The following is a 24,755-nucleotide window of genomic DNA, read 5'->3' as shown; positions in this document are numbered from 1 at the left end:
TTGTGTTACAGCTTTGTAATTTCATTCTTAACTCTACCAAACATTTCACACTGCCCTGAAAGCACATCTCCTGTCGTAGACCCAGGCTGAGACAAACCAATCAGGGCACTGTCCGCTCCCAGAGTCTTTCTCGAACCAGCCACTCTCCTTTGGGATTCTCTGTCTGGTAGTGTTCCTCCTCCAGAGACACCCGGGACTCTTGGGTGAAGAACTCTTCCTCCCACTCCATGTCTTCTTTGGAGAAGTTGCGAAGGATCTGTCTGGAGCTCCCCAAGCTGCAAGAGAGGGAGAGAAGAAAGTCAAGTTCAAGGTGGCCACTGCTCAGAGGAGAGGGACACCCAAATTACCACCATTCCTGCAGAGAACATCATGTTGTTGCCCACCCCCATTCTGGACCTTGGAGAGAACCTTATAGTAGGGTAGGGTACTGATGGACTTCAGGTGGGCATTGACCTGACCTTGAAGGAGAAGGTCAAGGGTGAGTGCTGGCTCATGGCTTTACTATGTCAAGCACATCTCTTATTACGATGGAAAAGGTTATCAAGGAAATGCTGGCTCCACCAGAATTGAGTGGCTCGTGAAGAGGTGAAGGGACAGCTATGGATTCCGAATAGACCCTTGACATGGCCTAGAGGTTGTCCTGCATGAGGTATAGGGAGAGACTTGGTCATGAGACATAGTCTTGGGGGAGAAGGATGTGTCAGCAGAGAGGCCACAGGATTCAGTGGCAGTATGTCCCCACAGGGGTCAGGCCAGCAGGAAGCAGTGGTTGGCCACTGTCTTCCAAAGCAACACTGTCTCCCTGTAATGTGGCCTCCTGCTTGGTGCTCTGCTCTGGAGAACCCAAGCTGTAATAGAGACATCCAGAAGGTGTAAGCTTCGGGCCAGAGAGGAAGGGGGAAGGAAGGATGCAAGCAAGGTCTTAGCGGAGGACAGCAGTGAGCTAGGCTGCTGGAGTACAGCCTGTGAGAAAACATTTTACCACCCGCCACCCCCAAACCCCTGCCCCCGACCTTTGCCCTGTAAAATCAACAACTTTAGCACTTGGGATAAGGGATCAACACACTGTAACAAGCATCCACCTTCTGGAGTCTGGGGCACTTGAGATTGTTCTGGTCCTGATCATACCAAGCACTTACTCTTTTTTGTGGGCTTTGGGCTTAAATTTCAAGGTGTTGAACGCCCCTTCCACAGCCTTGGGCAGGTAAATGGGGTGTCTCTCAAGCCTTCTCTGGGTGCCAGCGACCCTGTGCTCTGTGCTCCTCCGAAACCGGCTATCCGCAGTGGCATGGGCAGCCATGGCCTCGGAATGTCTGCGTGGTGCCCGCAGAATCCAGTTGGAATGCAAGCTGTGCTCCCGTGAACTGGTAGCCACTGGAAGAGAGAAGGAAGTGACCTGGGTAGGCGACCGCTGTCAGGGGAGCAGAAAGTAAAGGAGAGCATGAACAGGTAAGGAATCCATAGCAAAGGGAAGATGGAGCTCACTATGAGAGTCTGCAGGGGGCAGTAGGAGGGGCCAGGGGGCGGAGTCTGACTCTGCAAGCTCCGATTGGGACTGAGCCCAGATCTGTACTCATTGACTTGGAAAGATGCCACAATGATTTGAATATTGTTCAAAGACGTCCTATTTTTGTTAAAAGGAAAATATAAATAAAAACTGCGTGTGTTGAAAGCCCTTTGTGAAAGTCACATGCCCAAGTGTTAACAGTGGTAAGGACTTACAGATGGTAACTGGCTTTTAGTTTCTTTTTCAATCAGTTTTTTGTTTTAATTGTGTACACGTGAGTGTGGGTGCTCTCAGAGGCCAGAAGACAGTGCTGAATCCCCTGAAGCTAGAGTTATGGGAGCCCAGTGTGGGTGCTGGGGACTGAATTCTGGTCCTCTGTGAAAACAATGTAAGCAATCCTGCTGGGCCATGGTTCCTGCCACTCTTAACACTGGGTGTGCTGTTTGGTTAGTTTGATTGACAGTGAACATAGATTATTGGTGCTATTTCGGGGGAAATGGTGCATCAGAGGACAACCTTCACACGTTAGCTGTCTCTGGGGATTTAGTTCAGTTTTTCAGATTCAAACACTTTTGCCAGTGAGCACCCTCACTGGCTGTCCTATGGTTCATTCCTCCCAACTGCAGCTCCCTCCGCATTCAAACTTCTCTTTCAGGGTGGGGTGGATTCCCCAGCAACAGTGGTGAACAACCGGCCACCAAAAAGTCACATATGCCGGAACAAAAACCTCAAAGACTGGAGTCCCCACCCAAACCTGAGAAAGGAGTAAGCAGCTGCTGGAGAGAGACTCTGGGCAGGCAAACCACAGAGAGAAGGATGTGGGGCTGCAGGCTGCCTGCAGGCTGTCAGGGGTGTGTGGTCCTTACCTTTGAGCTTGCCCTGCTCTTTGTAGGTAACCCCTGACCCACACTACTATTCATAGCCTCAATAAAAACTCACTGGTTCACCAGTTTGGACATTGGTGCAAAAGTTACTTTGTTCTGCCATGGGTCTAGGCCCTACACGGGGATAAGCAGACATGTTTTATCTTATGCCTTCCCAGGACAAGTCTGTCACACAACACTGACCTTTGGTTTTTCTTTTCTCCCTTTGAGACAGAGTCTCACTATGGAGTCTTGGTCTGGAACTCACTATGGGAACCCACAGAAATCTGGCTGCCTCTGCCTCTGCCTCTGCCTCTGCCTCTGCCTCTGCCTCTGCCTCTGCCTCTGCCTCTGCCTCTGCCTCTGCCTCCTGCCTCTGCCTCTGCCTCTGCCTCTGCCTCTGCCTCTGCCCTCTGCCTCTGCCTCTGCCTCTCTCTGCCTCTCTCTGCCTCTGCCTCTCATGTGCTGGGATTAAAGATATGTGCCTCCACGTCTGGAACATGGTCTTTCTTATATTTATGGGGCTTTTGTTTGTTTTGTTTGGGGGGCTCATGTAGCCCAGGCTAGCCTTGAACTCTCTTTGCAGCCAAGAATATCCTTAGAACTCTGAGCCTCCTGCTCTTTCCTCTGGAGTGCTGGAATTCTATGCACCATCACCATGCCTGGTTCCTACCATGCTTGGACTGGACCTCAGGACTTTGTGAACACCAGAAAAACACTCTTTCAAACTGAACAACATCTCTAGACCTCCACACATGGCCCATTCATGACAGCCATCATTTTCACACAACCATGAGGATGTCCTTGTGTCCTTCAGGACTATGTCCCCTTTCCTCGAGTCAGTGGGGTTTCCAGGCCACTGTCACAGGGACAGGAGCAGAATGGGAGGCAGAGAATGCACTAAGACGCATGTAAGGTAGCATGATCCACAGTAGGTGTCACCTTTGCAACCACAGAAGCCACCATGGAAATGCAGAGCCTGCCACACCAGAGTAAAAGGAAACCATGAGGCTACCTAACGGTTTTTAGCAAGGCAGAGGGAATCGGAGAGAAGGGCAAGGCCTGCCAGACCCATGTGTGCCACACGCTCAAGGTGGCCAAAGTCCCCTCAGTGAAGTTTTATCCCACCCCGCCTCCCTCTCTGGGATCATCTGGGCCTGGGCAGGCACCCTCACCTCACCTCACCTCACCTCTGCTCTGCCTCATGTTCCGCCCTAGGTAGCTTAAGACGGCTCAGAGCTGAGTTCAAAGAACTAGCCCGTTTTCTTCCTTTATAAAGGGTCCATACATCAAATATATACTTCTATGGCCTGTGAGGTTTGGGTTTTGACTTTGTTGTTTGTACGTATTTGTGAGTGTGCCTTCTTCAATTTCTCACCCCTCCTCACTTTGGAAGACAGAGTCTCTCACTATCCTGCCACCTGGTCATCCAACTAGCCTGGCCAGGCAGCAAACCCAGGGATCCTCCAGCCACTGTCTTCCAAATACTGAGATTATAGACTCTCGCCATCACACAGACATGGCTGCTGGGGATTGAACTCTGCTCCTCAAGCTTTTGAGGCAACTAAGTTATGGACTGAGAGATCTATTTGGGCCCAAAGATATGAATTTTTGAAACAAAATCTCCTTAGCCCAGGCTGGCCTCCAAACTCACGTCTATCCTCCTAGTTCCCATCATGCCCAGCGCCGCCATCTTAGCCACTTTGAATGCACCGTTAGGGAGCATTAAGAATGTTCACATTTCAGATTTCTCTTTCCCCTGTAAGACACTAGTCCATCGATCACTTCTCTCTTTAATCGTTCCCTCCTGCTTTCCCTCATGGAGTCTTAGGGAAGTCCCACCGTGATAGCTGTAGTAAATGAACCAGAGATGTAGCCTGGGCATTGACAGCAAGAGCAACAAAGTAGAGGGGCCAAGCCTGAGGTGCCAAGGAAGGAGTTCTTTTGGTCAGGAAGGCGTGGTCCCTGGTGCCTCCCCAGGAGCCCACTCACAGCCCCGCCTCCCCTTAACACATTCAGTGCCTCTCTCAGCACTCACCATCGTAGTCCACATCTTCATTAGGCTGGTCGGCCTCGGCAGCTCTCGGCCGTTTTTCTGTCTCTAGTTCTGCAATGATGGAGTCAAAGAAGGCGATGGCCTCAGCCACATCGGTGCTGAACTGGGAGTATTTCTTTGAGGCTGCTTTCTGTTACAGAGGAAGGGGGGAACGGGTGAGAGAGAGAGAGTTGCCTGGGAGTTCCTTGAGTGTCCTCATGAACGAAATCCAGGGACACTGAAAAAAATAATATTCCTAAAACTAAATGTTCGTGGGGTTTTGTATTTGTGAGGTTTCTGAGGAAATTTTGATGGCCAGGACATAGATTTAATCATGGTACTTATTGCTGGACAATCAATTTTTTTTTAAAGGATGCCATATTATGTACCTGCAGAGAAGAGTGGAATCTTGCCATTTACTGCAAAGTAGATGGAACTGGAAGCCATTGTGTTAGATGAAATAAATCAATATCGCATGCAAATACCTCATGTAATCCTTCATGTATAGGAGTTAGAAGATTTGATCTATGGAAGGGTAAACAGTGGTGCCCAGGGAGGGGGGAAGGGAAGAGAGGGGGTAGAAACACAAAGGGGCTAAGGCACACGGGCCAAAATAGTTGGACATGAGAAGTTCTGACGTTCCTCACCATAGCAGTGGCTGTAGTTACAATTTGCTATGTTATACGAAGAACCAGAAGAGGGGCCCAAAGACATTGAACAGAAAGAGCGAGTATTTGAGAAGGTGGGAACACCCAGACGGGTTCATTATCTGCTGCACACTCGTACCGCATATCACACCCTGCCACATAAATATATAACTATTACACATCAATTAAAGAAATGTCAAGGCACAGTTGTCTGAGAGTCTTGTGGAAGGAAAATCCCCCGGCTGCTGCGGGATTTCTCATCTCAAAGGGGATCGTGAAAGGGAAGACAATACCATCTACTTCTTTCCTGGGCACGATTTGTCATCAGACACGAGAGAAAATAATTTCCCCCTTGTTTTGCCTTCACAGCAGCTGTCAACCTGCTTTACGGGGAGAAGGTGACTTGCAGCACTGAGAGGCACCCACCTCATGGAAACCGGGGTGCTGTGATGGGCTCTACATTGAACTCCAAGTGGGATAGGCAGAATAGGTACGTGAACTGAGGAAAAGTCCATGAAGAAGTCCAAAGAAACAGACAGGAGACTATTTGTCACGAAACGCGGAATCCCGGTTCTGGGAGGCCCCGGGAGTGGTATGTGCGCATGCGTTAACCATGAACCGAACTAAGTTACAGAGTAGAAAGTGGGGCGGCATCTCTGGGTGCATGCTGTGGTGGGCATCTTGTATGACTAGGAAACACTAACCACGTAATCTTTTCTTTCTTATTTTCTTCCTCTTTTTGGAATTGCACAGGGCTTCTTATAGGAAAATCTGCTGAAGGACCACCGTTCGCATCTAAATACTTTCTCTTAAAAGTGGAAGATGGCCCTCAGGCGCTTATCCAGCCCTCTTCAGAAGAGCAGCTAGATTGAGAGCAAACAGGGGGAAGGAAGTTCAGAGCCACTGACAAGGAGAGAAAGTGAGCTCATTCTCCCAAAGGCTGACAAGCCTGTGCGTCTGCCGGATGGAAAGCTGGAAGAGAGGATGAGAGGACGATGGGGCCGAGGGAAGACTGACTGCAGGAGTAGAGAGGCGGCAGGACATGATTTGACCAGCAGAAAGCAGAGATGCTGTAAATGCCGTGTCAAAGGGCACCCAGGACTGGGAGTGGATTCCGGACTCCTTCAGGATTAGTCGTAGGCAGAGTCTTGTCTGAGCCACCTTCCTTATTTTCCTTTGTAATTCTTCTATGCTCCTGACTTAGAACGGTGTGTACCGTGGAATAACAGGAGATCCTTGCCAGATGCAGCCCCCTTGTCCTTGGACTTCCCAGCTTCCTGAATATAAGAATGAATCTATCTTCTTCATAGATATCAGATTATCTGTTATGGCAACTGAAAATAAGACGTTTTGTATTTTAGTGGTTTTTTTTAAGTATTACATTCCCAACATTTTAATAACAATGTTGTGTTGTCTTCTGGTGTGGAATCTGTAGCTTTTCATCTTTGTTCTGTTGTATGAAATGTGGCCTTTCTCCTCTTACCTTCCCAGCAGTTTTGTTATGAAACACCCAGATTTTATCATCGGATGTATCTTTCCTGTCATTCTCTAAAACTCTAAATTCTATGGTTAATTGTGCACGGTAAACTGTGAAAGTTCACAGCTATTGTCTCCTCACAGCTCCTCAGTCTCTGCTTCTCTGCTTCTCTGGCTGTGTTGACGCCTTCTTTGACTGCGTGATGGCTGCTAGTGAACCCATCGCCATAGCTGGGTCTCCATCACTACGAGAAAATGTTCCTTACAACTAAAACCAACGTGGGGAGGAAAAGGTTTATTTCATCTTACAGCTTTCAGTCCATCATCATCGACGTCAGGACAGAAATTCAAGGCAAGAACCAGAGGCAGGAACTGAGGCAGGACCGTGGAGGGTGCTGCCTACTGGCCTGATGTCCTGGCTTGCCCACCGTGCCTTTTCATAGCATGGGGGTGGGGGAGGAGCACCACCTCCCATAGTGAACTGGGGTCTCCCACATCAATCATCAATCAAGAAAATAAGGCTTGCCCACGGGCCAAGCTGGTGGATGAGTTTTTCTCAATTATGAATCTTTTCCCAAATAACTCTAGTTTGTGGCATAAAATCTGGCCAGAACAATTAACCCCTTGCCAACTTGACACATTAAACACATCACTATTCAACTGTAACCTTTCTTTGTTATTTTCCCCCCAAGATCTCATTGAGACACTAGTATTAATGTTTTTCTGTCTGTCTGTCTGTCTGTCTCTCTCTATATATATATGTATATATATATGTATGTATATCACATTCCAGCTTTTAAAAGTTCCACGTACTTTATAAATTTTAAATATTAAAAATATAACCTCTTTAAAATACCCAAACTTGAATGTGGGGAGGTGGGAAGGGGGGTGAATAGGAGGGGAACACCCTTATAGAAGAAGGGAGGTGGGATAGAGGGCTGATGTCCGGGAAACCAGGAAAGGAAATAACACTTGAAATGTAATAAAAAATATTCAATAAAAATAAAAGCATAAAGATATTAAAAAAATAATACCCAAAGTCTCTTTCAAAGATTCTCCAAAATAGAGTCTCTCTAAAATTCCCAAAAACTCTGTAAAATATCCAGTCTTTCTGAAATAATCAGTCTTTTCTAAAACTCTAAAAGTTCTGTAAAACTCCAAAATTTCTTTAAGCTATCCAAGGTCTTATAACTATGGCTTTCTGTAAAATCAAAAAACAAGTTAAATAATTTTTATTCTAAGAAGGAAGAACCAGGGCACAGTCACAATGTAAACAATGCCAAACCAAACTCCAACAGCGTAAATGCAAACCAAACTCAGCGTCCAGCATCTGGGATTTATTCATTATCTCCTGGGCTCCCAAGGGCTCAGACAGGAGCTCTTCTCTGGCTTTGCCACTCACAGCACACTCGGCTTGCCACCTGCACTCTACACCTGCTGCTCTTCCTCAGTGGCCACCCCACAATTCTGGTATTTCCAAAATTCTTAAGTCTCTACGAATGGGCTGCACCTTCTCTAGTAGCCTGGGATCTCTTCAGGACCTTTGACCCTGTCACATGATACCAAGCCTTACCTTCTCTCCATGACCTCTTCAGATTTGACACTTCGATTGCAACTGAGGCTACATCTCCTGGTGCCAAGCTGCTCTCCATGATCCCCTTCATGCCTTCAAATCCAGGACCACCAGAGGGCTTATATATCCCAAGTTCAGCTGCCGGCATAGGTATAGCCGTGGCCCCTCTGTCCTGTGGCTTCTGTGTGCTGGGCTGTGTCATCTGCACTGCTCTCAGTGTTAGCTTCCACATTCCCATGACAGTTCACCAAGCCCTGAACACTCCATGGCTTTTCTAGCCCAGTGTCCCAAAGTCCTTCCACAACCCTCCTGAAAACCTGGTCAGGTCTGTCACAGCAATTGTCTACTGTCCTGTTCCAATTTCTGTCTTAGTTAGGGTTTCTATTGGTGCAATAAAACACCATGACCCAAAGCAAGTTGGAGAAGGAAGGGTTGATTTTCCCCCCTATAGCTGCAGTCCATCATCCTGCAAAGTCAGGACAGGAACCAGAGGACAATAACTGTAGGCAGGCACCGAAGCAGACACCAGGGGGGACTGCTGTGTACTGGCTTGCTCCTCATGGCTTGCTCAGCCTGCTTTGTTATAGACCCCAGGACCACCAGCCTGAGGGTGCCACCCACCCTACCACATTAATCAAGAAAACGCCCACGGACTTAGCCATGAGCCAATCTGGGGGCGGGGGCAACTTTTCTCAGTTGAAGTTCCCTCTTCAAAAATAGCTCTGGCTTGAGTAAAGTAGACATGACGTGAACCAGCAAGCTCACCTCGGCCCCCTTCAGGGCGCATCTGCGTCCCCTCTAGTCTGGGAAAGTTCCTGCCGTTTCACTGGACTTCTCCCTCAGGCACTGTGAGCTTTCCACATTTTCTACCTGGACTTTTAAGCATCTGTAATTGCTCAGAAACAATTCCCTTCAGCCGGTCCCAACATCTGTCTCTCGGAGTCTCGTCTGGTGAACTTCGTGTCTTAACGCTGCTCTCACCCCCTTCCCTGTATGATGTGCTGCCAGAGTCTACACATGTCTGTGCTGCCAATAGGCACCGTGGGTCTTAATATCTGCCTTTGCCTTGCTGGGTCTTCGGTTTGGCTTTTTGTCAGTCTTGGGCAGTCTGCTGATGTTGAAATCTTTTGTTTCTATGGTTACCATGCATATATATATTTCTCTTGAAACACCATATTTAAAGTGGAGGCTAATTAGTTTCCAAAGAGTATCTTTCTCGTCAACATAGGTCCCACTGTGATGCTTTGGCCAGAGGATCCTTCTCCACACTGTGGCTGTCTCTTGGCAGAGGTCCACTGGTGTTCACTACTGGACGCTTGTTTGCGCAGTGGTGGGAGGAGTCTCCTTGTACGACCAATGCCAATTTAGGCAGCACACTTTGTTTGGGAACTTGAGCTTCTCGGGAAGGGGGAGGGAGTTGCCCTCCTCAGCATCTGTGGCCTTGGGCTCAATGGTCCTCATAAACTTCCCTGTTTCCTTCTCCAGGAAACTTCTGGTTTCAGGAGATAAAGAAAAACAGTCTAGCCTGGCTTTCTGACTTCTCTCAGCAGTGGGCCCCTCCCATAGGCCTGCGCGGCAGGGACACTGGCTTGGGGTCTGCCTGTCTTTTGTGAGCATTCACTTAGGACAATAGGGAGCGCCCCATATCAGCGGCCTTCTGAGCCCCACCCCCATTCCCCAGTTCATGCTTTGCTATTGTGAGCTGTCAACAGCTCTAGGTGCTTCCCTGGCATAAGGCGGCCTCACTAGAGCAGTGCAGCTGTTCTGCTGAGGCAGGAGAGAAAGGAGACATGATGAAGACATGGGTGAGGAAAAGAGCCCTCCCACCCCAGAGTCAGACTGAGTCCTCTTTCCAGCAAAGACACATGATTTCAACACAATTAACATTTGATACAAAGGCTGAAGACACACATATAGATACGTTAAGTTCAGGTAACAACATGTTGGCCTTAAAGCCTCAATGCCTTACCCCAAATACTGTCTGAAATTAAAAAAAAAAAAAAGACCATTAACTTTGCCATAAATATGTCCTACGTTTTTGCTTCTTGAGGACTTTGTCGATTGTAATCTTCTCTTGGGCCCCCAGAAACCCAGTGAGCTCATTTAGGCTTCTTAACCACTCACTATTACAGGTTACTTCAAGCCTCACGGAAATCAGGAGTTTTGTAAGAGAGCCCAAACCCACACTTCTAGGATTCTTCTCTGAGAAACTCGCACCTGCTCTCTGGATGTATTTTACTTTCTCCTGGGTGTTTCTTCTTTTCTCAAGCCTGATGCTTGAGTCTACATGAAAATATCATTAATAAACCACAACTCTGCTTAAACTGACCAGTCCTGAAATTCTTCTAGCAAAGCTAAGTCCTGGTTTGGCCTGAGGTCTTGTCCTAAAGACTATAGGCAAACTAGTCAGGCTGTTGGGAACGATAGCAAGAGCTGTGCCTCCTTCCTCTGCCTCCCCTGCCATCCCCAGTAACTACCAATGTTTACTGCAAGTGGCATCTGATTCTCCCCTGGGGTTTTAGCTTGGCTGATTTCCCAGGGGCCTCCAGTATTTGGCTATGCCAGGGAAAGCTACTAATGGGCTGCATGTCTGGTTTGTTGTGGTAGAGATGGGTATGGGTAAGGGATGGGTATGGGTAAGGGATGGGTATGGGTAAGGGATGGGTATGGGCGAGGGGCGGTAGCTCCTGTTTGACATCTGAGCACCCAGGAAGGGGAGGCAGAGGAACATGAGTTTATGGCACTCTGCTTAAAAATATAAAATAAAATATTAAAAACATGGAGTGGGGACATAGCTCAATGGTATTTGCCTAGAACAAATAAAGCCCAGAGTTTAGTTTCCAACATGATCAGAACATAAGCTAATCAACTAATTGAGTCATTCAATTAATTACCAATGAAAAGTGTTATTCTATATCCGGAGTATTTCTCCAATTAATATTATATTTTTTCATTTTTATTTTCATTTGTATCTCTTCTACACTGGACATCTGGACTCCATAGGACATTAGCAAAATAACTTCCTGTATCTTACTGTGCATGATTGTTTCAAAGCATTTCCAAACATTAGCCTTGAATGCAGTTGAGGGTTCCGTGTCCCCGCCCAAGGCCTTTCGCAATAAGTCTTTCTGGTGAGTTTATGCTGTTACTTGGTGGCCAGCCACTTTCATATGCTATAGTTAGTTTTCAAGTTTTAAGGGCTGCTCTTTTTTTTCACTATGGTTTAGTGTTTGGAAAACCACAACAGCATCCATGGTTCCATTGCTTACGGGAGAGACCATTTCCATGACAACCCCTTCTATGTACCATATCCTTCATTCATTTTTGTCTGTCTCCCCATCATTTCTTTCTGGAAATAGGAGCAAACATGTAGACCTCACACAGAGGTGTAAGCCTATGATTCTGACACTCAGGAGGCTGAAACAGCAGGAGGTTGGTGAGTTAAAGGCTAGCCTGGGATACGTAGTGACCTGTGTTTTATTAAGAAAAAAAAACCAAAATAAACAACTGAGCATCCAGCAAGATGGCCCAGCAGGTAAAGGCACTTGTTGCAAAAGCCTAAGAACCCTAAATTCAATCCTTGGAACTCATAAGCACAGTAGGAGAGAACCCCTGACCTCCATACATGTGCCTCATACAGCCCACGCATACATCATGCTCTCACACACATGATGATGGGTACTTTTTATTTTTATGACTGTTTTGCCTATGTATATGTCTATGTACATGTGTGTGAATTGTCTTTAGAGGCCAGAAGAAAGCGCTGGACCCCTGGTACTGTGGGTGGCTGGGAGCTACTTCACAGATGCTGGGAATCCAACCTGAGTCCTCAGGAAGAGCAGCCGGTGCTCTTAACCACTGGGCCATCTCTCTGGCGTCTGAGGCATGGCTCAGTGGTGAGCATGGAGCCCTGAGTTCGGGTCCCCAGAAGCCACATGAAGCTAGACAGGGTGACACATACCTGTAACACTGGCTCTCCTGTGGTGATGTAGATGGAGAAGCTCTATGATGGCTAGAGGAGACCCTGTCTCAAATACAGTGAGAGTCAAGCACCGATACCCAAGGTTACCCTCTGGTCATCACATATGCCCAGCCCCATTCACACAAATGGGCACACACACCAAGGCTTTCAAAAGAAACAGTGAGTTTACGCTCACGTCTGTTCAGTGAGTCATAAGTGATACACACCCAAGGATGCTGCCTTCTTCATTCTGTATCCAGAGGTCAACTCCCTAGCACACACAGAGGGTCGTCGTCTTCTTAATAGCTGTATAGTTTTCCACTGCATCCATGCACCGTGGGAACAAAGGCCTTTGGCTGATTTGTAAGCATTAACTCCAGCTATTAGAGCTGCAGCGAGTGCTCTGTGCCTGTGTTGTTTTGAACTTGGCCAGAAGGAGCCTAGCTTAAGGTAGAGCTGTGTGAGTGCCCAGCTTACTGTGGGTGAGTTTTAAAGAGACAGTGGTGAGTAAATGCCTGCTTGGAGTTCCCTTCATGAGATGCACTTTGGAACGCTCTGCATGGACGTCAGACGTTTCCACATGTGGAAGCTGAGGCTTGATTCTGATCTTCCCTGCCTTCCGTGGGCTCTGTGATCCACACTCATGTCAATCCCCCTACCACAGAGGCTGAGGATTTAGGGACCCGACTGATGTGATAGGAAAACCTCTTCTACCAAGAGGTGGTCTGCAGAATAAAATGTTCGTTTCCAACATGCTGGGTGACAGCAAGATCCTGCGAGCGTGAGCTCAGAATTCCAGACAGGCCCCATTGCTTCCTCTCTACCTGAACTGTGTAGAAAGGCCTGGAGTAATGTAGCCTGCTCCCTTGTGCAGACTGATTACCCCTGAGACTCTCCGGTCCCTTCGCCATCTGCCCTATTCCAGCCACTGGGGAGGAGAGTCATCCTTCAAGGGTCTCTATCCCAGAGAACAGCTGTCACTCACCTGCTTTCACAGGTCCCTAAGGTTATCACCACCCACGGCCCATGGCCCTGCTGCCTCATCAAACAGGAGGCTTGAGTTACTTTTCCTATGCGGAATCTATTGTGTTTTCCCAAACCAAACCTTATTGCATTTCCCACTATTGTCTCCAACTCCCTGAAGGCAATTTCCAGGGTTTTCCTGCATCTTCACAATCTGCCATCCTGCCTGGCTTCACCTGCCCTGCTGGTACCCAGGCTGTTTCTTTCTTTCTTTTTTTCTAGGCTCTGTCCGTAACCAAAAGAACTTCCCATGTAAACGGCAGGGAGGGGAGCCGGATGCTCCGCCTACACCCAGGGCAAAGGAAGCCCCTGTGAGCTCCTTGCCCCTCTTGTTCTTTTCCCCGTCTGCACCCTCCCACCCCACCACAACACCAGCCCATTGGTCAGAGTCAGCTCCTGTGGTCCCTCCTCTTTGACGTCTTCACACTGGTTGCCATGGACAGAACTAGACAGCCTTTCCCGCACTAACGTTTTGCCCGTGTGCACCGAGACACACTTGCTGCCATACCTCCTACGTGACAAGCTCTTCGCTGATCACACGGGGTGTTGGACATCATGTACAAGATGTGATTAATCACAGGACTTTAAGATACGTTTCGAGAGCATCTTGCCTTCTGCCATCCATAGCCAGGGCGCTCAGGACCATGTCTAAAACAATATGTAACTGTGTCTCTTTTCTTCCTCTGTTTTAGACAGGGGCTCGTCGTATGCCTCTGGCTGGCCTGAAACTCACAGAAATCTGCCTGACTCTGCTTCCCGGTGAGATTAAAGACCAAAAACACCCGGCTCCAACGCGCGCCTATTCTTTCTGACGCTACAGCCTTTAAAGAGAGAGGTGCTCATAGCTGGATGGGGTTTTATTTCTAAAAGAATAATGAGAGTTCATGCGACAAGATCTAGCTATAAAAAAAAAAACACGACTCAGAGAAAGTACAGTCACTGGGGCTTGAGGGCAGGCGTGCACAAACCCACGTACAGGTTCTCCACAGGTAAGCTAGCGGTAAACTTGCCCAGGCTGAAGGAAAACTCGGTGAAGTAGACAGCAGAACTGAGGAAATCAATCAAGGAGATTTAAAAGAGAGAGAGAGAGAGAGAGAGAGAGAGAGAGAGAGAGAGAGAGAGAGAGAGAGAGAGAAGAATGCTAGAACAACTAATTATTATTTTTCTCTATTATGACTAAACGCCATGAGAAGAAAACCATAAATGTGAACTCAGCAACTGCGGTCGCAGCCCTCAGCCAGGTCTCAGGTATACCTGAGGTTAATAACAGATCCCGCAGGGAGAAAGCTCAGTAGCGCACATCCCTTTTTCATGTCTGCTCTCCTGCCCCAGGTCATCGTTCCCGCTGTGCTTCTGACCGTGGTTGAGAATTCCTAGTAAAAAGCAGTGTCTGCATTGAGCGGTTGGTTTGAACTGAAGTGCTGTGCAGAGGTTGGAACGATGCAGGTCCAGAGGCTACAGAAAATCACTCTATCACGGGCTAGTTTTATTCCCCCGAAAAGTCTACCTCTGGGTCAGTACTAACCTCCCTGGAATGATAGATATTTTGGAGTCTATTAACTTAGTAGACCCACCAGCTCCCACCAACCTAAAAGCTGGAATATCTTCAGACAGCATCTGAGGCCTGCAAGGCAAAGTCCTCCATCTTGTGAAACTGTTTCTCTGGCACACCCACTAATGTGCTTTTAAATTGCCTTGATTTATGCCTTTCTTTGTTCTGATACTATATAACCCTACAAAAGTGCTTCTCCATTAGAATATTGTATTTGGAAAGACCCAAATGTGTGTTCCTGGGTTTTGGGAACTCAAAAGATGCTCTCCAATAAACTATATCTTTTATCCCTTTGAGATGAAACTTGTTTCTTTCAGCATGATTGAGCAGGTATAAGCCAGGTTTCCCACAACCTCCTCCTGGGTTCAGTTAGTTTTTCACAGCCGCTCACAGGACTCTGCTGCTATCATGAGGCATGTTATAAAGAAAACCCATAGACAAAGATAGAGGGATGGGTGTGGTGTGCTGTTCAGAAAAAGCCATTTCCATGTCCTCTAGGGGGTGCTATAGTCCAGAACCTCCACGTGTAGGAAGACTTCTGAACCCAGGCTTTCGGAGTTTATATGCAGTCTATCACACAGATAATGGTTGATTAAATCATTGGCCACTGGTAGCCAGGTTAACCTCTCCCTATACTCAGAGAGCTGCCGGTTTGAAGCTCTCACCTTGCCTTGGTCTTTTCTGCCTTCAGTCCCTCCCCAAGGCTACTGAGGGATTAGCACACAAATGAGGATTGGAAGATAAATGCCAAGAAGCAGAGAGAAAGACAAATACCCACTCACAACATGTCATAAGCAGAGAAGACTCTAAGAGTTAATAGCCATCCGCCCCTGATCCACAGGTCACAATTCTAGAAATCTCTGTTTTAAAATGTCTTATGTAACCTCAGCTCTTGGGAAAGTGAAGTAGGAGGTCTTAACTTCCAGGTCAGCCTGGGCTCCAGGGTCCAGGTCCTGACTCAGAAAACCAAAACATAAATTTTAAAATGTCCTAGAGAGCATACAGTAAGATGCATCCTTTATTAATAATTTTAGTTATTAGATTAATTAATTTTTTAATAATAATTTATAGTGAGTTTTAAAATTTTTGCTTTTAAAATTTTTTACCTATAAAAACTGTTAATGGGATCCAGTTGACACACACTTCTGGGTACTAGTGTAAAGATAAAACTTAATCCTCTGTGTCGTACATAACAAAGCATGTGTTGAATGCTCCTGAATTACATAAGCCTTCTAAGATGTGTTGTTTTAGGGAATACCTTAGCGACTTCCCTCTGGCGGTGATAAGAAACCATGCCTATGGCAGCCTATGAATAAAAGAGTTTGTTAGAGGCTTGCTTACAGTTTCACAGGGTTAGAGCCATGACCACCATGGCTGGCCATGACCACGGCAACAGGCAGACAGGGGGCTGTAGGAGTAGCCAAGAGCTGAAGCTCTCATCCACAGGTAGGGGGCAGAGTGAGAGAATTAACTGGGAACAGCATGGCTTTTCTGAACTCCAAAACCCACTCCAACAGTGACAAACCTCCTCCTACAAGGTCACACCTCCTAATCTTTCCCAAACAGTTACACCACAGGGGTCGAGGCTCTGCAGCATAGAAGCCCAAAGGAAACATTCTCAATCAAACCAGCTCAGCGTACTGTCCCAAGCTAGTGTCTTCCAAACTAGAATTGCTAGGGGAACTAACCTTTCCCAAGGCGGTTCCTAATTGTCTCATTAACTAGCCCTTTAAGCAAGGAGGACACCCCAACCCTGGGCTGTTTAACAGTTTAAAAGACAATGGCATTGACCATCGAGTAGTATATCTGTAAGCAAGTACTCAGTGTTCAGACTTTTCTTTTTAGTTTTCCTTTTTAATATTTATTTGTATTATTTTTATTTCGTGTGTACATGTGTGTATGTGTGAGTGGATGTCATGGGTATGTTCACAGAGGCCAGAGAAGTTATTGGAGTCCATGGAGTTGGAGTGACAGGTAGCTGAAAACTATCCAGTGTGGGTGTGACAAGTTTGTTTGGATCCTCTGGGAGAGCAGCAAATATCCCTAACCCCTAAGCCATCTCTCTGGAGCCACGAACTGGCTTTCTTTAAGTGTTTGTTTTTGCTGGCTGCGTTTCTATTCATCCTGCATAACTTGGTGGCTGTTGCTTGCCAACGCCCTGCAGAAACACAGTTTCTAACAAGGACTTCCAAACAAATTTTCCCCTAAGACACTAGGGATACCACCCACAGGACATACAGAGCAAAATTCAAGAGTGGGCTCCGAGTGGGCTTGGCCTAACAGCCAACCCTTTAATACTTCTTAGTTGCTTAAAATTCAAAATTTATCCACAAAGGGTGTTGGCAGCACTAACTCCTTGGCATCTGTTACTCAGCCCTCATGATGTGGGACCGCATCAGCCCGTCGGGACAGATCTTGTCCCAGTGGTAAAGGAAAGTTGATATCAAACCAGATGGCTAATTATCAATGTCTTCAAAGAAAACTGCTCAGAAGCAAGAAGAGGAATTAGCAGACTGAGAATGAGGTCACACTGGCCGGGGCGCTTACCTTTCATAGAGAGGCTGAAGTGGGAGGATCTTGAGTTTGAGTTCAGCCTGAGCTTCGTAAGAAGCCCCTATCTCAAAAGCAGTCACAAGACAGAATCATGTGCGTCCGCCCTTCCAACGGCTGAGAAGTTACAGAGCAGTAGCTCTGAGCCATGGTCACCTGAACTCGGCCCCTCTAATACTGCTTGTGATGTTTGTTTCAAGAATAAAAGTAATCCAGAGATTGTTTTTCACAAGGCCAGCCTATCACCCCGAGCCCCTCAAAACTGAGGTGTGGGAAGAGAAGAGAGCAGTCCTGGTGGATAGAGGAGACATTTTAGAAAGACGTGTGCTGTCAAGCTGCTGGAATGACGGTTTCCCAAGACTTAAACATCTCCAGGCCAAGGACCTAGATCAGTCAATAAAGCTTTACCACACAAGCGTGAGGACCTGAGTTCAATCCCCAGCCCCACATAAAAAGTGCACTTACAGTCCCAGGGTCAGGGTCACTGGGGTTTGCTGGCCAGCCAGTACAGCCCAATCAGTGAGTCCCAGACGAGAGAGAGAGAGAGAGAGAGAGAGAGAGAGAGAGAGAGAGAGAGAAATGTTGTCCCAAAGTCCAAGATAGATGGCTCATGAACTCTAATGTATGAAGTTGACCTCTGACTTCCATGCATGCATGTACATACACCCATACTCAACACACACACACACACACACACACATAAACATACACACACACACAAACACACACACACACACACAAACACACACACACACACACACAGAGAGAGAGAGAGAGAGAGAGAGAGAGAGAGAGAGAGAGAGAGAGAGAGAGAATTAAAAGGCCGAAGCTCCACTTCCAGAGAATGTATTTGCCTCCGAGGAAGAGATGTCACATGGTTCCTACAGTGTACTAGGACGCCCTGCAGGACAGACCGGGGACCAGCCAGTGAGGGGTCTGTAATGAGTGGGAGCACCTTGACCAGAACTGCTTCCCTGTACGTCCTTCTTATCCTGTATTTAATGTAAACTCACACGAGGGCCGCGGAGATGGATAGCTTTTCTTCCTCTTCTCACGCAGCTGCGGCATCCAGTACACCCCCTCGTCCAGTGCTCACCAGTCCTTGTCTCTTTAATTGGAGTATTGGGACAGACTGCTGAAATGCTCGCTCGCTCAGTACGCCTCCCAGAGCCCACGCTTTGACGCTGAAGGGACGACTGAGCTCCTGTCTTTGTTCCTCTTCCTGATGTGTCCACATTGAATAAATCTCCTTGCCTGCCTTTCACGTTGCTTAACTGGAATTTGCTGAGCCTGGGCATTAACCCTAAAACTTCCGGTTGCCCTGTTTCCAAATAAGATTGCCTTCTGTGGGGCTGGGCACTAGATCTTCAATATGTGGATTTTGAGAGACAACATACAATTCAATCTACAGCAGAGAGCAGGAAAAACAACAGTAGGAGCCTAAATCCTGACTCTTGGCAGGATTAGGGCATTTCGGGAAGAGGCCTCTTGGTAGCCACTCTGCCAGTCCTGGAGCCTGACTGTGTCTTCTCACAGCCAAGCCCAGCATAAGGCTTTCTGAGGGCAGAAAGTAATGGAGGTTGGGCTGTGACTGCTGGTTGGAAGTGCATGGCATTTCTGAGGTAAAAACACTGGTGTGGCAGAAGGAACTGGGTACCAGCACCTGCTGGGTGGCACTGCTCCTCACCAGGCATGGTGTCACAGCCATAGCCTCGCCACTGAATCAGGCCCCAAGAAGTCAGAAGAGTGAAGATCGAACTTCTGCCTGTTCACCTTCGGTGTCCTTTCTGGCTTGGTTGTGTAAGGGGCCATTAAAAATGGCCCAAAGAATGAAAATTACCCAGAGAAAATAGGCTTAAACCCTGGCCCCAATGGGGAGGGAAGGGGAGAGGTAGGAGGAGGGAGAGGGAAAGGGGGAGGAGGGGGAGGAGAAAGGGGAAGGTGAGGAGGGGAAGGGAAGGAGGAGAGGAGGGGAGAGGATGAGGAGGATGAAGAGGATGAGGAGGATGAGGAGGATGAGGAGGATGAGGAGGATGAGGAGGATGAGGAGGATGAGGAGAAGCTTGCCTCCCTGGAAGAAGTTTCACATAGTTCAGACGGCCTCCCTCATAGCTACATCAGCAAACACATTTCTATCCAGCTTCAGTTTCATCTTTTCTATAAAATTATTAGCATTGCTCCAGGAAAGGGGAGAGAATCCAAGAATTTTCTACCTCTGGTCAAACAGGAAATAAATCCATTTTCCTTTGCCGATCTCATTTCTTTTTTAATACAGGGAGACTGCAGAATGGTTTAGGAGAGAAGGTGACAGATCACCTGGGGAGGGCACACAGGGCAGGGTCCCTGCTCACTACAGCTCTCTGCTGGGCTAGAGCTCTCTATGCCCACCCTCGTCCTCAGCACCATAAGAAGCCAGCTGTGACCTAACAGGGAGGGCGCCTTCCGCAGGGAAATGCAGAGCTGTCCTCAGTAAGTGGCTAAGCGAGGCCCAGAATCCCAAGAGAGTCGCGCTGGAAGGAAGCCCAGAGCCTTGCAGCCCTTTGTCTCCACGGCCTGTTCCGAGGGAAGAAACTGGCTCAAACCCCATAGCCCACTGGCACGGGCCTCAGCCTCTTGACCGCAGACTAGGAGGCCCTCCCTGTATGGGGCTTAACACTTACACTCTTACGGTTAAAATGATTATTTAACCCACTTCCATGTGGTATTAAGTGCAACCTGTTGAGTGAAGCCAAGCCCCAGAGATTTGACGCCAGTCCAATCAGCCATTCAACATTAATAGACCTTGTAGAGCCTGCAGGATACTCTGGGGAGAGGACGGGGCCCGCTCTGAACACTCGGTCTAGCCATCAGAACGGTTGTTAGACGTGTGCAACAGACAACTCTCTAACCACAGGTACTATAAATAAGCAACACAGCGGGAAGTGGTGATGCGGTAGCACGGTGGCACAGGCTTCTGCCAGCATTCAGGGGGCCCAGGTGGGAAGACTGTAAGTTCGGGGCCGTCCTCAGCTACATAGAGACCCGGTCTTAGAAATAAAATGAAATGAAATAAGCCAAGGACATGAAGAAAGAAGGGACTGACCCGGCAGTTAGGGATGGGTTTCTGAGCCGCAGTTCTGAGACACAGAAGATCGGCATATTCGAGTGCCATAAAAGAAAAAGAAAGGCAGTGTCTGCAAAACCCTGCAGTAAGCATCAACGGTGAGGCAAACGCACGAGGTGTCTTTCATGATCTCACACTCGTGTTTGGCAGGAGGCCTTTCAGATGCGATGACAGCGGTTGTTCTAAGAACAATAATTCTTGGGGAGATTGGCCGTTACTCCCCAAAAGCCTACTCTATCAAATCAGGCACCAAGCGAATGGTCAGATGCAGGTTCAGAACCTCCTGGCGCCGAAGCCCTTGCCCTTCTTACCTGCTCTGGATCTGGTCCCCAAACTCCTAGACACTGAGTTTCCCCGGAATCCCTGAAAGTCTAGGAACTGTCAGACTCACTAAGTGGTGCCCACTGGAGAGCAGGGACTTCCAGCAAGGGTACCAAGGCTCTGGGAAGAACCACAGTTGACAGCCAGCCGGCTCCAAACTCACCTTGCCTTCTGGGGTCTTTTGCACTGCTCCCTTGGAGGACTTGGAAGAGGTGGAGCCAGCGCCCTGCGTGCGCTGGGGTCTCAGGTCACCCAGGCTGCTGAGATATTTCTTGCGCAGGGCCAGCAGCTCCTGAAGGTACTGCAGGCAGTCCTGGGTGCGCGAGTACATCCAGGCGCGGTCTTCCTGCTGCAGGTAGTACAGGCTGGTGTCCATGCTGTGCGTGCTTCTGTACTTCTTTAAGGACTCGCTGGGCCTCTCCAAGTGGTCCGCGACCACGTACATGGAGGTACTGCGAATCAGCCTGACAGCAGGGCCGGCTCCAGTGTAGTAGGGGCCTTCGGCCGCTGCCTTCCTCTGTGGGCCGTGGTGGAGGATGGAGTGGATCTTTCTGAACATGGTGCTTGGTTTCCAACCGTGGGAACCGTCGGCCGCCAGCACCGGCGTTACTTGATCCAGCAGCAGGCAGAGGAACCCATATGCAGGCGCTGCGCCATCGGCCTCCCAAGAGGCTCAGCTCTCACAATCCCGGTGAGGAAGAGCTGTGTCAGGCAAGTGACCTGCACCTCTCTCATGGAGGGACACTTAGATGGGACAGCTAAGATGACATGCAGAGGCCCACTCCAGGAGACAGGCCCAGGCAGGCCTTTCTAAACAGTTGCAAATATGTCCTATGCTTTTCCATGGAAAGGTTCAGCTGGAGAGGAAGAGAGACGATGCTTTACCTGCTCAATCATATTTCCTTTGCGTTTTCCGTTCCCAAGGGTGGTCTCACCCACTTTGGCTTGTCTTCACGATGTTTTTACAATTCTGCCTGAGTTGAGCTGGCCCTGGTGCTGAATTCTGTAGCTCCGACATAAACTCTTACTCTGCTGTAATACCCTCCACCAAAGCCCAGGTATTGCTCTGGGTGAGATCCAGCTCCCCTCATAGGACAGGGTGGACACAACCAGGGCCCTTGGCAGGAGCTGGCAGATGCCCTGATAAACCGGGCTCTGAGCAGGCATCCGAGCGTCCTGGAGGAGGCTGGCCCTGCGTAAGAGGACCTCAGGGTGGTCACCTGATAGCAGCCCTTTGAGGGCTGAAGGATTCAGGTATCTGGATCGCGACTTTTAGCACAAATGAGTCAGTGAGTGGATGAGCGATCATATACACTGGGGGAAGACTCACTTCCCGGAATAGCACAAATCAAACAAATTACTTTTCAAGAGCACCAAGTTCTTAGTACCCCAAAGGCCTCTCCCCCCACCCCACCCCACCCCCAATTTTCAAAGTTCCATTCAGAACTTCACTGCCACATTCCTTTCTTGCTACAGTTTATTTTCTTCCAGGCTTGGATCTAAGAGCTGAATCCTGAATGTCTGAAACGCAGGTGTTTGAGGTGGGGGCAGGCTGGGATGTTAGAGGAGACATGGGTCAGGCAGTGTAAGGCAATTGGTGCATGCACCAGACTTTACTTTTGCTGTTTGCTGGATTTGCTTTATTTTATTTTTGAGGTAGAAAGCATTTGCAACCTAATCAGACACAAAGAAAAACAGACCAGCTGCAAACCCCCATGCCCCACTCAAAAAGTCACCTAGACACATCTCCCTTAGACACACCTCCCTTCTGCTCTCCCTGTCTCTGCCTTCACTGGTGCACAGAGTGGAGGAGTCCATAGAGAGCAGGATCAGTGGCCTCTCTTCTCAGAAGTGCCCATGACTGAGGAGCTCAGCCTTCCTCGGCAGACCATACCACTGACTTGAGGTCATGTTTGTGCTGCCTGGGTCAAGAAAACATGTGGAGAGATTTTAAAAACAGCATTTCTTTTCTAGAATGTTACCTGTTGCTTTGCCTCTTGCCCACAAAGGGCATAAAACCATTTGCCCCTTCTCTCCAATGGATTCTTCTAGAGGGCCAGGCTTAGGAGAAACAGCTGGCCCTTTCACTGGAGCCTGATGGCCTGAGTTCACTAAGATTAACTCCCACATGTCTGACTCCACATGCATCTTATGGTATGCCCACTCATACACACACACACACACACACACACACACACACACACACACACACACATACGCTCATGCATTCATGCACACACAGGTATGTTTAAGCATGTTCATGAACACACAGAGGCAGAGGCACACACACAGGCATGTTCAAGCATGCTCATGCACACACACCGAGAGACACACACAGTGACACATTCAATTATGCTTGTGCATATACAGAAACACACACAGAGACACACCAGCACATACAATAGATATATAAAGACACACAGACTCAGACATATTCAAGCATTCATGCAGACACACATTTAAATAAATGTAATGACTATTTTGAGAATTAGAAAGAAGTAGAAGATTAAGAAAAATATCCATGATTGTCCATTTGCAGAGCACTTCACGCTAACAAAGCATCAACAATAGACACAAAACAATAGGAGGCTTCAATCATCTCCTGTGCCAGCCTTGCCCCCAAATCTATGACTTCTACTAACCTCTAGGGTGTCCAGGAAGAGAGAAGGGTGTCTTCTCTGCAGGACGCAGGAAGTGCGTCCAGATGGGTGATTTCTCAACCTTGAGTTGCTTAGATTTTCTGACGGTCTCAGCTGGAAGAAATGGTGTGACTCACCCTGTGGTTTTATAAAATGTATTTTGAAAACTACGCCAATGCCTTCAAGCCTCAAGTCCAGCCCTCTTGAATACTAAAGGTACCTCCTAAGAAGGGGAAATCCGGCACCTCTCTCCTCCCAAACCTAGCTGCTGTGTTCCAGCTGGGCTGGCTCCGCACTCCAGCAGACCTGCTGTTTGTGCAGATGTCCAAGCCTTGAGGCTTGAGCAGAGAACCCACCTAACGTTAGTCTGTGTGGTAAGCGTCGTCTCGTTTCAGAATAATAAATTCTCACAATGTGCACAGTGCAGTCCTCATTTGCACCAGCAGCAGATCTCCCAGTGATGTTAAGGGACCACCAGGTAGCATGAACAGAACAGGGTGACTCTAAGGTCCGCCTGCTCCTCATCTTGCACAGCTGCTCGCAGCCTAGTGGGCCAGAGTGGCAGAGAAGAATGCAGACATTCAGATGGTGGCTACTTACCAGCTTAAGGTAACTATTTAAACTTGTTGAGCTTCAGAGCCCTCCTCTGCAGAAGTTGATTATCTGCTCATCCCACAGTACTCAGCATATTGAATCTGTGACATCTAAAGTATACACTCCTTTAGCCTGGGAGTGGTGGCGCACATCGTTAATCCCAGCACTTGGAAGGTAGAAGCAGGCTCTGAGTCTGAGGCCATCCTGGTCCACAGTGAGTCCAGGAGAGCCAGAGCTACACAGAGAAACGTAGTCTCAAAAACAAACGAAAAGTACGTGCGATCATGTGCGGCGCCACACACACACACACACACACACACACACTCCACACACATACAGACACACACACACACACCACACCCCCACACACACACCACCACACACACACACACACACACACACACACACACACACACACACACACACACACACACACACACACACACACACACACACACACACACACACACACACACACACACACACACACACACACACACACACACACACACACACACACACACACACACACACACACACACACACACACTCACACACACACACACACACTCACACACACACACACACACTCACACATACACACTCACACATACACACACACACACACATACACACACTCACACACACACACACACACACACACACACACACACACACACACACACATATACACACACACACACACACACACATTCATTCACACACACAGACTCACACACCCGCACACACATACTCACATACTCACTCACACACACACACACACACACACACACACACACACACACACACACACACACATCTCTATTCCATGCAGTTCTTGGAATGTTTAAACCAACTAGCCGGGTTAGTCAGTACTCTAGTGTCATTTCTGCTGCTGTGACACCCCAACA

General features: G+C 48.2%; 1 protein-coding gene across 1 annotated transcript; it reads right to left on the bottom strand.

Annotated features, from left to right (window-relative positions):
* Positions 1-100: 100 nt before the first annotated feature.
* On the bottom strand, positions 101-21,170 carry C12H13orf42 (chromosome 12 C13orf42 homolog). The gene is made up of 5 exons (XM_032917554.1): positions 20,780-21,170; positions 16,715-16,744; positions 4,409-4,549; positions 1,140-1,374; positions 101-275 (listed from the first exon to the last, which is right to left on the bottom strand). Exons 1-5 carry the CDS (start codon positions 21,168-21,170, stop codon positions 101-103), a joined length of 972 nt encoding a protein of 323 aa, XP_032773445.1.
* Positions 21,171-24,755: the final 3,585 nt, after the last annotated feature.

This window comes from Rattus rattus, chromosome 12 (genome assembly GCF_011064425.1).
Source record: "Rattus rattus isolate New Zealand chromosome 12, Rrattus_CSIRO_v1, whole genome shotgun sequence".
Taxonomy (NCBI): domain Eukaryota; kingdom Metazoa; phylum Chordata; class Mammalia; order Rodentia; family Muridae; genus Rattus; species Rattus rattus.
The sequence above is the reverse complement of the archived record's forward strand: the minus strand, read 5'-3'. Positions and strand labels throughout refer to the sequence as shown.

What these genes read in the sequence shown, in the direction of transcription:
- C12H13orf42 (XM_032917554.1), bottom strand. Translation starts at nt 21,170, where the DNA reads ATGTTCAGAAAGATCCACTCCATCCTCCACCACGGCCCACAGAGGAAG. An exon ending in CAAACACTTAAAGAAAGCCA is followed by an intron (nt 4,550 to 16,714) that starts GTTCGTGGCTCC and finishes AACAGAAAGCAG; the next exon opens with CCTCAAAGAAATACTCCCAG. An exon ending in CCCAAAGCCCACAAAAAAGA is followed by an intron (nt 276 to 1,139) that starts GTAAGTGCTTGG and finishes CCTCTCTTGCAG; the next exon opens with CTTGGGGAGCTCCAGACAGA.